The 12,818-nt window shown below is 34.0% G+C and overlaps 1 protein-coding gene and 1 long non-coding RNA gene across 19 annotated transcripts in view; one reads left to right on the forward strand and one right to left on the reverse strand.

Annotated features, from left to right (window-relative positions):
- The window catches only part of LOC136848691 (uncharacterized), a 28,999-nt gene extending 24,879 nt beyond the window's left edge, over positions 1–4,120 (forward strand). Inside the window, exon 3 of the long non-coding RNA XR_010856096.1 lies at positions 3,957–4,120. This is a non-coding gene — a long non-coding RNA (uncharacterized lncRNA). The remainder of the gene's footprint in view (positions 1–3,956) is intronic.
- LOC136848690 (dystrobrevin beta-like) overlaps positions 1–12,818 on the reverse strand; it is a 226,338-nt gene that overhangs the window by 20,774 nt on the left and 192,746 nt on the right. For 8 of the 18 annotated variants that reach the window (XM_067121187.1, XM_067121189.1, XM_067121186.1 and 5 more), the window contains one exon: positions 8,428–8,475. The exons of the other annotated variants lie outside the window; for them this stretch is intronic. In XM_067121187.1, the coding sequence (XP_066977288.1) occupies positions 8,428–8,475 (48 nt within the window). The remainder of the gene's footprint in view (positions 1–8,427; positions 8,476–12,818) is intronic. 18 annotated transcript variants of the gene reach the window in all.

A 12,818-nucleotide genomic window follows, 5' to 3' on the forward strand; every position in this document is an offset into this window, starting at 1 on the left:
CTAAGTCACTGTACTGTACCATGACTCATGCCCATAAATCAGAATACTTTGAACCATTACCCTATAAATTTTGATTTTTGTATGCACAGAAAAATTGCTATTATTCCAAATATTTTTAAGCATTCCCATTGCCTGATGAGCCTTTTTTAATCTTTCCATAAATTCTGTGCTCAGAGAACCATCCTTATCTAAATAAGTACCTGAATATTTAACTTATCCACTTGCTTTACAACCAAGCCTTCAATTAGACAATCCTATGCATTTTCAATACAGGTATTCATATTCATGATTTCAGTTTTTCCACTATTAATGACCAAACTAACCTTTCAGTCTTCACTTACTAGACAATCCAACACACTCTGCATCTTTTCTGGTCCCTCACAGATCAAAACCATATCATCAGCTAAATCCAAGTCAAGAAGTTTCACATTTTCTCCCCAGAGCACACCTGCATCCGTTTCTCTTTTAACCCCTCATAACGTAATCTACGGCCAATACAAACAACAGAGGAGACAGAATGCCACCCTGAACCACACCAGACTTGACTTCAAATGGATCACTCAAAGACCCATCAACCATCACTTTACAAGATATGCAAATGCACATGGTATAAGAAAAAAAATTCTAAAAAATTTTCTGTTCCTTCCATGGGAAGTTGAGTAAATATATAGTGTTTCCAAACCAGGACCTCTTTTCTAAGACTCATAAAAATATGTTAATTTTAGCGAGTTATACATGTTCTTTTTAATCATTTTTTTTTTCTACTTTTGTTTTGCAAAATTACAATTACAACTCACATAATACTGAAAAAGAAAAGAACTAAAATAAGCAACAATCCCCAATCCCCGAGTATGTTTATGAACAAATATTTATGAGATGTAATGGGATGGGGAGATGTAGTATCTTTTAGCAAGTTATACATGTTCTTTCTAATATATTTTTTCCTACTTTATTATGCAGAATTACAATTACAGCCTACATATTACAGTATTGTAAAAGATAACAAACCAGCAACAAGCCCTGAGTATATATTTATAGGCAAATATATATGAAATGTACTGGGATGGGGGGGGGTGTAGTACATTCCCCATGAAATCCCAAGTCAGACTATCTCCCTTGTATCCTGAGCTGAGATGTGAGTATTGCCATATAGCCATTTAAGGCCCATTCAAATGTGTTCAAACATCATGGCACAACATGATGATTATCGTATGATACAGCCCTCTACTCCTCTTATACCATTATTGTGCATCATAGGATGCATGCTGCTAAGAAAGGGTAATTCTCATACTTAATTCTGTACTGCTTTGTGATACAGTATATACTGTACTACATAGGTGCTTTAATGTTGAGGGCAAGCAATGCATAAGTTTTATGGTGAGGTTTCAGAATGTTCCACTAACTTACAGCTAATGTGAAGTATGAATGAACTTGCCTAAAGAGTGGTTCTTGCATAAACTCTTAGAAAGAGAGACGGAGTTCATCAGCATAACAGTTTTCAGGTGTCCTTGTAGACTAATTCATTGAGGCTTTCAGCTGACAAAAGACTTAATTAGGGCTATGAAATCAAGGATGGGCAAGTTAGAGTTGTCTTTCTCTACACTCTATAAGCATATGAAGCAAAATCTTGAGAGACTTAGATTCACTGCTCAGCGATGAAATTTGTAATCCACCCTCCTAACATTAAAAGGGGTTGCCCCTTCTAGAGGGATTTTTCTGTTAGCGCCATTAAAGAAGAAGCACATCATGTACCAATAGCTAAAAGTAGGGAACTTGACTTTGCTGGTTTGAAAGGTCACCACAACTTAGAGGTCACACTGTTAAAAACTAAGTGTGCAACTTAAAGACAAATTAAGGTAGCACCATCAAAGCCCAAAGTCAGGAAGCAGACAGTAAGATCAGCTTCAGTATCTTGGGAAGCAGATAGAAGAGTATTCTGAATTATAGGAGAGGTTGAGGCTCAGATAACAGTAGCAGCTTCATCCTGAGATGAATATTTCTACTGCTTCTGTATAAGAAACTTTAGCTGAGAGATTAATTGCCTTTGGGAAAATCTAAATTAAGTCAGTCTGACACAAAAGATAATAGTACTTGAAACCCTGGTTAGTGATATATCAGTGTTCCCACCACAGACTTTCAATTTAAAGACTTAGGAAAGCTCTTTCCCACATGAAGAATCTGATGCATCTTTACAAAACTCAGCATATGTGAAAGCAGGGTATTTGAAGTTAGTTTCTTCAGAAACTTCTGATGCTTTTAACAACTACAACAGTGATTGAAATAACCTTTTCATCACTTATGAAAAAGGATTGAAATAAAAATTGTAGATGAAAAATAAAGAAAATTAATATGACTTTCTTTGGTCCTGTTAACAGCTCCCTTTTTAAAAAGGGAGCTGTTAACAGGACCAAAGAAAGTCAAGTTATTAATTAATAGATACCCGAAGGCTCAGAAGGTACATGCATAATGAGACTATAGTATCTTCTCTCTTACAGACAAATAGTGCCAGATGACACCAATTCCTTGCATAAGCAGTCCTTGTTTTTATTTTTACCAGTTTCCATCTTGTGCCAGAATATTTCTCCTAATGTTAAGACCGCAGGTTTGTTAGCTATGAAAAATACAAATTATTTGTTATCTATGAAAAATACAAATTAATTTAAATTTGTCATTTCTCAAAGCATAGCAGGGCTGAATTACTGTATATGCATTTACAGTACAGTACATACTTGATTAATGAGTTGTGATGAAACAAATACACAAATGCTGCAATTTAAGTCTTAGTGACAACTGATTTGGAAAGCAAAAAACAACTTCCATAGTATATATGAATATTTTGAAATATATAATTGAATTTTGAGTTTGGCATACATGACAGCCATTATTTAATCGTACCAGCGAAACAGTAACAACAGTCTCGTTGCATTCTTGACCAAGCATAGCAGTCACAGCGTCTCTGTGAGCACTTATCTCATGTTCTCTCTCTTGTGTACAGTGAACTGTATTAATATTAAACATGTCTTCATCCAAGTCCATAGTTCCAAAGTGTGAGTGAGTGAATTGGAAAACAGAAGATAAAAATCTTTGATTACCTTGATGAAAATTATAGGGCAACATCTAGGCATCAAGATTTAATGTGTGAGTGATATCAAGGAAACCCAAGGATATGATCAATTCATTTATCAAAATGTACAATGTTGATCGTACATTTAATGCTTTGCATGGCATAAAGCACTTGAAATTGTAAGTCACAACTGCAGCATTGGGCTCTAGGTATCCCCATACATGGTGTTGAGCTAAAGGCAGCTGCATAAAAATTTGCAGAGCATCTTGGTTATAAGTTTTTGCTGTTAATGGGGACTGGTCATGGCTATTCTGCAAAAGGCATGGTTATTATACACCATAAATTTGTTTAGGAAATTGTGAGTGCTAAACTTCAGGCGAGTAAGCCTTTTCAAGAGAAACTGCAGAAGTTCATTGAGGACGAACAGTTAATTGTTTGACAAATACATAGTGCAGACAAAACCAGTTTGTTCCATACAATATTTGATAAAAATATGCAAAACACAAGTTTTCCAACATCAGTGCCTGCTATTGCCAGTGGGCTTCTTAAGCTGAAATCCTGTATCATTGGCAATGCCAAGGTTCCATGACAGCTAAGCTGTGAGATAGACAGTCTTCCTATTGATTTTTATTTTCCAAGACTGGTTTTTCATAATTTTCCTTAGATATAATGGCAGACATTGACGATCATGAAGAGGTAACACAAGCAGCCAATGAAAATTAAATCATTTAAAGAACAACATTCGTCTTGTGATTTTTAATTCTGTCAATGATTAGAATGAACAAAGTCCTACTAATTGGAGGCCAGCAATAGTTTTTTAAATTTTGAAGTTTTTGAGATTGTGGATTTTGTTGGGCTTTGGAAACTTAATTTTCTCATTCTTTTTGTAAAGGTGGGAAGAATAATCCAGAACAAGAATTAAGGGACCCCGGTGAAAGCACCTTAAATGGAAGAAGAGATAGCCAATGAAGTGGTGCCTGGGAATGAAGAAGAATGAAAAAGAAGTTAAACAATCCCACTGAAAAGACGACATATGCTGAAATTATCCAGAGTCTGGTACAGTATTATGTTTATCATATTTGTTATTTTCATGAACTGGTGATTAGGCAAGAATAGCTCAGAAATAAACCATAATTTACTCAACATTTTTTCCAATTTGTTCTACTTCATCTTTCTTTTTCCCTTCATGGAATATGGATTTGAATAAAGCAAATTGCCACTATTTACAGGATTCATAATGTTTATAAGTACAATCACATTTTCTTTTATGCTTATGCCTTGATAAATTTTAATAGTTCTTTATTTTTATGTTATTTATGCTCTGTGATTTTGTGTTAAAACTATATAATTAAATATGGGGAATAGACATTTAATATAATAGGTAATACAGTACGCATTAAGCAACTGCTACATTGGCACCTATATGTTGTATAGTACATAAGGCAGTATTAAATCTCTCATATTTCTTTATAAAGTTTAAATATACCAGCAATTTTAATAATTTTCACTTTTTAAAAAAATTACAGACATGCAAGCTTTTGATAGCGCAGCCGCTGTTCATCCTCAAAGGAGGCTCCATAAGACAGACCAACCAATTACAAAGAATTCTCTTGTAGTTGGTCTCAGCCAGAATAGGGTTTGTTAGCACAGTTGATAGACTATAAAGGACCCATGACAAGAGGGTTCTATTTCCTGTCCTAAACATTACCTAGGCTCTACGTCATACTCGCACAGGTGTGACGATAAGTTGGGGCCATTACACACTGGTCTGTCCAAGAGTTCACTAATCCCCAGGATGTGCTCTGGAATCATGTTCAACTATGCATTTTATTCACCCACTTAACACGTGTCAAGCCTAGTACTTAGTTTTAAGATATGGTACTGAAAAGTTTTAAGTTTCTTAAAATTTCAATGGGCAGGCTTATTTTTGTTTAAATTGGGAGCCAGTAAGCCTCTTGCAAGGCAAGAAGTTAGGAGTATGTCGCTAGGCTATGCTGTAATTGGCATGCTGTTTTTTCTAGTTTAACACAGTGAGATTTAGCATTAAGGCAATAATATTAGGCAATTTTGTTATTGAAACTTCTTGTACAATGCCCTTTTAACACTGATAATTTGAAATTACCAAAAGGGTAAATCAGGGTAGACTAATTTTACTTTCTTGTGTACAAAACATACCGTGATCGTAGTTCCCAATCGTGCTTAACTCACGAGCCTTGTTGTTTACTAAAGGCCAGTATTTCCTTTGTAGTACAGGCAGTCCCCAGTTATCTGTGGGGGTTCCGTTCTGACGGCATGGCGATAACCGAAAATCGGCAATGGGACTGGGGTGAACATTTATCTTGCACAGACTTGGTGTGTAATGAAGATGGCGCCGACTTCTTGTCACATCTGTGCGAGTATGACGTAGAGCCTAGGTAATCGTTGTAGGACAGGAGATAAAGCCCTCCTGTCCCAAGTCCTTTATATTCTATCACTGTGCCAACAAGCACTATTCTGGCAGAGACCAACTATAAGAGAATTCTTGGTACAGTAATTGGTTGGTCTGTCTTGTGGAGCCCTAGGGAGACCATGAGAGTGTAACTCCTTCGAGGACTCTCAGCAGCTACCAAAAATAGGTTTTTTCTGTGTCAAAACCTGTTTTATAAAGCCAAAGCACTCGTATCTTAAAAATGCCAGATGATGATATTGCAACATTACATAACATCAGGTAAAAAAATTTTAAGGTTCACTGTATATAACTTGGACAAGATCAACTGTCCATCTGTAAGGCATTGCATCAGAGTAATCCAGAATATCTTAAATATTTGTGTGGTGACATTCCTTTGTAATATCAGCCATTTTCAGCTTTTAAAGATTGGTTCACTAAACACCCAAAAATAACAAAACACATGTAAAATAAACAAAAAGTTGATGTATCAGTTATCATCATTATAATCAGATAATGAATATACTATAGAGGTTCTATATTGTTTTGTCTGAAACAAGTGAAACACTGTGTCTGGAAGTTTGGGCACACCAACAAAATTATTTTAACTGCTAATACACAAAACATGTTTTCAATAAAAATGTTGTAAGATGTCTTTTATTATTGCAATTCATGAAATAATTACCATCAATCACTAATTTATTTTCCAGTCTACCCTTTTTGCTAATCTTACAGAATTAGGGAAAAGTGAGTACAGTATTATTTAGCAGAAATGTGTGTTATTTAGCAGACAAACCAAAATTATAGACTAGTGTATGACCATGTTAGTTTGTTGAATCGAGGGATTGTATTTTTTGTAAAGTTAACAATAACACTCAATTTTGGTTAATGGAATTAATTGCCCTTATCCATTATGGGATTTAAGTTTCCATCTTTCTTACAACTCTTATTTCAGTATTACATGTATTCACGATTACTCAGTTTTCCCCTCTGTAATCTTGGCTGTTAAGGACAGCCTTTGGTATGTATAAATGTATTGCTGGATGTGCAATCAAAAGACAACAAACCACCAAGCTGAGACAACTTCACATAGCAAACAAATCCACAAAAAAAAAATTGCTTTCACTGAACCGTGAGAACTCTTGGAACTGTAGGCCCTTTCAATTTGCTAAGAATCCACTGATATTCGAGTAAAATCACTATAGCACTGTATGGTACAAAAGCATGGTCACCATTTCATGACCAGACAAAACCACTTTCAACTTCAGTCGCAAATCAAATCAACCAAACACCTATTAACCACCAAGTACAGCTCTATGAGACCATTACCATTATGTTCCCTTGCTTCATCATAATACTGTGCAGACACTTAGGTAGCAAGTAAGCCCAACTCGGCATCTCCCAAACCTGACACATGAAAATGCTGGTTCTCTAAAGGCAATGTAGTTGATTAAAAATATTAACATCTGGTAAATGAATGGTTACCAAGCTTAAGCAAGCTCTACACAAATGCTTTCATGTTAGTGGTAAGAGAAATAAGGGGAATATAAGAATTCACAGTACAGTATTAGCTAGTGTCCTCACCTAGCCTGGAAGAGAATTTAGCACAGATAAGCAAAAAGAAAATATGTTTTTGTTGACCTTTATCCTACAACACCTGACATAAACCAATAAGATTCATTCTTAGCTTATTTTCATTTGATGCATTCTAATATTAACATCCACAAAAGGATTTTCATAATTTAGTTTTCAGTGCGTACATGAGACATTACTTGAGATGTACGAATTCAAACTTGATTTCACAACTAAAGTATTTTGGACACTGGACATGTTTCTCAGAGCTTACAGCTATATACTGTATCTACTAGTTATCCTTTTCTGGTATTATATATCTGCTTTAACTAGATATGAACCATGACAGAAGGCAAACTTATCAATGTAGTCTTAAAGGCAGAGAAAGTTGTCAGAACACCAAAATACAATTTTATACAAAATTGTACATACTAAGTAAAAGGGCATTATACATTCAAAAGCCATACATCAAAAATTATTTTTTCAAAGGAAAAAGAAAAGGAATTTTTGCCATGGTAGGAATAACGTGAAATTATCTAAAAGATAAATTAATTTTATTATTAGGAAAAAAAATTAAATATTTCCTCCTAAAATGCTTAAACTTGACTGCAAAACTGGAAGCAGTGAAAAAATATTACTACCTTGTCCTAAATATTGCCACTATAGATCCTGGTAATGGGGTTAGAATAACACATTCATTCATGGCCATGCAAAAACAAGGTCAGTGAAACTTCTTAAGTCCTTGATGCCTACTCTTATATAAACTTCAACTGCTAATTTACACGCTCGATAACTCAGAAGACCTTTGGATCCTAAGGTCAGAAAGCAAACATACCAGTTCGATATGTCGTGCTCTGCATTGCAAGAACACACAAAAATATTAAGCAGTAACATGTTAATTCAAATCAAGTCAAAAGATTTTACTTTTTCATTTGTATACAAAATTTATATCAGACTTTGTATCAAGAAATTTTATAACTTTAGGTTTTACAGAAAACTTTATAGAATGTTTGCTAAGATAACTGATTTCCACTTTTGTTTCTTGGACTTGAAACAACTACAATGAAGGTTTATATTGCTGAAAATTTAATAAGCTACTACAGCACTGCCTTTCAAGATGACTCCACTAATTTCTAAAGGCCAGATAAAAATGCACCACTGATTGCAATACCTACATTACTTTGTCTTTTCCTCTAATTATGGATGTCAGGTAAAATTTCAACCAAGCAATCCAGAAAGGAATATTGAAGCAAATTCATGGACAAAACAACAGATGCAACAGGTGTAAAAAGATATTTCATTATAAAATTTTGCCACTGCTAAGAATCATGTACACAACACTTTGAAGCAAAGAAATGCTCCTTACCTCGTTCAGGAAGAGGTCTTGCTAGCATGGAGTCATCATCTGAACTTTCTGTAATTTCATACAGTCCTTTTAATAAATATAAGGGTAACATATCATCCTACGAAAACTTTCTGCTACAGTATGAAATTATTAATCTATGCAAAATGGAATACAGGCCTCTTTCTAAAAGAGCCTGAAAATCTGCATAATATTAAAATCTATTTCTGCTAATACTATAAAGGTACCCATCCACTTTACCTATGACAGCATTTTTAAAAAAAATAATCTAGTACCTTTTTACTCACCTGGTTTAATAATTTAATATAAGCAATCAGTGATATTGTAAAATAAAAAAAATAAAACATCCTGTATGAAGCATGCTTACACTAGCCCCATTACAATAAAATTAGGATTTTACTATAATAACTAGTATTGCACAGAACTGCACTAAGCCTACTGGCTTTTTAAATTTTCTCATCAGTATCCTTTAATTTAAGCAAAATCCACAAATAGATTGGCATATGCTACTTTACTACATGTTTGCTATTGTAAAATTGTGTCTACTGGGTACTACTTCCTAAGACATCAAACCAACATGGAAATTTCTACTTTCTTGAACTATGGGATATTTTCTAAACAAAATTACTAATAAATGCAAGGAAATGAGCCAGGATTTAATAGAGAGGATAAAAACATCCTAAAAAGATCCCTAAACCTCTCATTTTGATATCTGAGGGTATGAGCAGTTTGGTATGCATTGAGAAGATTAAATGTAAAGTATGAAATCACTTTTAACAGGCAGAGCCACCACAAACATTCAGATGCATAGGTAATAAAAATGTTAGTTTATGTTCCTATATAATATATATATATATATATATATATATATATATATATATATATATATATATATATATATATATATATATATATATATATATATATATATATATATACACACACATATACAAACCTCTTACTTTTATTATACCCTTAATGCCTGGTTGTGTTGAGGCTTCATTAAAAGTAAGGGGATTTGTATTTCTTACAAAAACAAAATGATTAAGACCCATCAACAAGGTACAGTATACTTGTCCTTCAAAAAGCTTCCATGAAATTTGGGAAACCCTTAGAATAACTTTATACAAGTAGATACATGTTATAATGTATACAACACGAGACAAAAATAAACAGGTTAAAACTTCCAACGCCCAAAGATCAATTTTAATATTCAGTTTGAAAAGGTATAAAAGATGTATTGCTTTTAATTGCTTAACAATGGTATAGAAGAAGGTGATATCTACAGTACTGACAATTTCATCTCACAGATCCATGAGAACTTGGTTTGTACATTTTCCATTAGAAAGTTACTAGCTGATACATTTAACTTTGTAGATTTTGAACTGAAATACATAACATTCCTTGAGCTGTCAGCCTAAATTCAGATATTTTAGGCATTCCCAGGAAAGTTGCTGCAGACTCCATTCTGACAAGTGGCATATCATGACATTCGTATGTCAAGTTCTGAGTTAAGAACACCAGGTATTGTAACACAAAAGAAAGTTCAACTTAAGAGAGATGCAAATACAGTGAAGGGTGTGAGTTAAGAATGTACTTAGCATATACCCTAGGAAAACATACGGTCGAAAAGATCACCTGTATTCTTGAGTATGTAATGTAGTTTAATGTAATTAAATAGCTGCTTTGTGAAAGCTATAGTATCTTGGACTCATAACAAGGTGGGAGACAAAGTAGTTGAGATCGAATTATTATAGAAATACTTGCTAAAGAGAAACATTATAAAGAGAGATGATGAACAATAATAGAAGGAAAGTAGGAGGAAAGAGGTATTAACTTTCAGATCAAAGTAGTCTCAAGTTATTTCAGCTTGGGAGATATAACTCATCCTTATATCAGCCCATTTTTACAAAAACTAGGCCAGCCAGCCTTTAAGGAGAGCATAGTTTAGATGTGGAACAAGAGGGGGTGAGCACAGTAAAAACAGCAAGAAAAATCAAACACACTTTCACACCTACCCTAGAAGGAAGCAGGAAAGAGTACTGTATATGAAATTAAATTTCTCCAAATGCTGTCTTGCATACTCAGAATTTTATGCTCTATTTCCCAGCTCCAAGTACGAGTTAAGCCTTATTAAATGCATCTGAAGGCCCACTGCACGTAAAGGATGCCTAGTGTACTAAGTGGCAAACAAAAGTGTTAACAAGAAGCCTGCCAATGAGAAACAGCTGAGATAGTGAAATAAATGTACATTGAAATAAATGTACACTACAAGTAAATTCAGTACAACATGATAACACAAATGATCCAGAGGTCATTACATCAATTCTTCCAATGTAGCATTTAGGTAAATAAAGTAATTATATAACAGAAGTTAAGATGTAGGCCACTCATGTAACAAGACTTTAAGGTACCAAGTAAAAACTTTAAGCAGTAATAAAAAATACCTTGGTCATACAGCATAAAGTTGACTAATTCACAACTTGATTAAGCTTGGGGGAAGAGACTAAAACAAAAGAGTCTGCCTAACTTCTTAAACATTAGTACTGTAGCTCCAAAAAGTTCAAGTGGAAAGAACCAAATCTATAAAACATTCTATACTTAGGTTTCCAGACTGCAAGATATATTCATGACATTACCTATTTCTACTCTGGGAAAAAATCCTAAGTTATAACAAAAAATTCAAAACTCATGATCATCAAAGCATGCAAAGAACTTGAAGCTGAGGTTGAAAATAAGCAAATTAAACAATATGAGGGACATTGAAGGAAGAAAAACATTAATGGCAGCTTGTGGAGCACAAAGAGATCAGTAAGACACCAGTTACTAAGTATTTAGTAAATCTGAACAAAAGAGGGAAGGAAGGGGTATAAAATTAGAGTTGTTCATTATGTAAAGACATAGAGATAAATAAACAATGGAGAAGAATATGCTAGTCAAGTTGGAGCCTGCCAATGTGGGTTTCAGTTACCTATCTTCCAATGTTAAAACTGCTACCAGGTATCTGACATCTAAGTGACAGTCCCTTAGCAATCACTGTCAGGTACTTGGAATGATCTTTCGAAGCAATAATTCACCTGATCAGTAACCTAGAGTTAATTGCATTCCCTACAATTTACAAGATTGCATCCAGAACTTTGTAATTTATCAGATTAAATTTTCATCTCCATTACATCTTTCAGCTGCATTAATGAGCACAATACAACTTTTACAGACTAATCTCTTACTAGAAAGACAGGCACTACAGTACTAAGTCCTGACCATTCATTTAAAAGATTTAAAATGCTTCAAGAAGGATTCAGTGCTCAGAAACAATTTCCTTTACAGATTCATCTTTATTATTTGCAGCTTTCAACTCAATAAAAGTCTTACACTTTAGAATAAAGCATGTGCTTTGGAAAAATATAAAAATTACAAGGAAAGAACGTTGGAAATAATTTATAACCGCATAAATAGTCAGATTCATAAGAAAATAATTTCATCAAATAATGGTGAAATTAAATTGCACTAGAAACTGATTAGGGTCAATACAATCTAAAAGCCATTCCACAAATGTGAGAGAAGCATAAGTACTTATCTTACTATCATCTTCACAGTTTTCCAGAGGAACCAACCTAAAGGGGCCCTAAACCTTAACAACTTGGATTCCTTAGCTCAGATGAAAATCAGAACATTTAAGAACCAGGACAAAATTTCAAGTGGCACTTTAATATCGTAAGTCCTCAATTATCTTGATGATATGGGGAGCACTAGGATGGGTTAGCCAAATTACCAGATTTGCTGAGGGCTCACAGGCCAGGACAGGTTAGGTAAGAGATAGTTTATGCTTGGCTAGTCATAGCCTAAAGCTTGTTAATAATACCAAACCATATTATTGTAAAGCTATAAATGCATTAAATCTGTTCTGTGACAATTTTATCCTTCTTTTAACACTGAGAATCACATGAAAGACATTGATAAAGGTTTTAAAGTTAAGCTGGGCCACTAAAATTCATAACAAGAATTATACCAGACATGAAGTTAAAAGATGGTGATGTGGAAGAAAACATTCATTTGGGTCAGTGAAAGCTTCCAAAAACATCACTACGTACTTTGTATGTTTTTTATGAAATACCTATGATAAGTAAAAAGTATGTAAAATAACTGACAAAAATTGTATGGTCAGCTTCTCTTTGCAAGATACCAGTTTTAAATTTTGATATTTTAGTTTTTGGGGATGTTTTATGAACTGATACTAAGTCAAAAACCAAAGATAATATACTGTTGTTTCAAGCACATTTCCAGCAAAAACAAAGCTGGTGAACGACCAATATTCTATCTGTAATAAACATCACAAGACAAGGGATTACAATATTACATTAGAATTAGCCAAAACTCATCATTTTTGTGCCCTT

This window comes from Macrobrachium rosenbergii, chromosome 19 (assembly GCF_040412425.1).
Source record: "Macrobrachium rosenbergii isolate ZJJX-2024 chromosome 19, ASM4041242v1, whole genome shotgun sequence".
NCBI lineage: Eukaryota > Metazoa > Arthropoda > Malacostraca > Decapoda > Palaemonidae > Macrobrachium > Macrobrachium rosenbergii.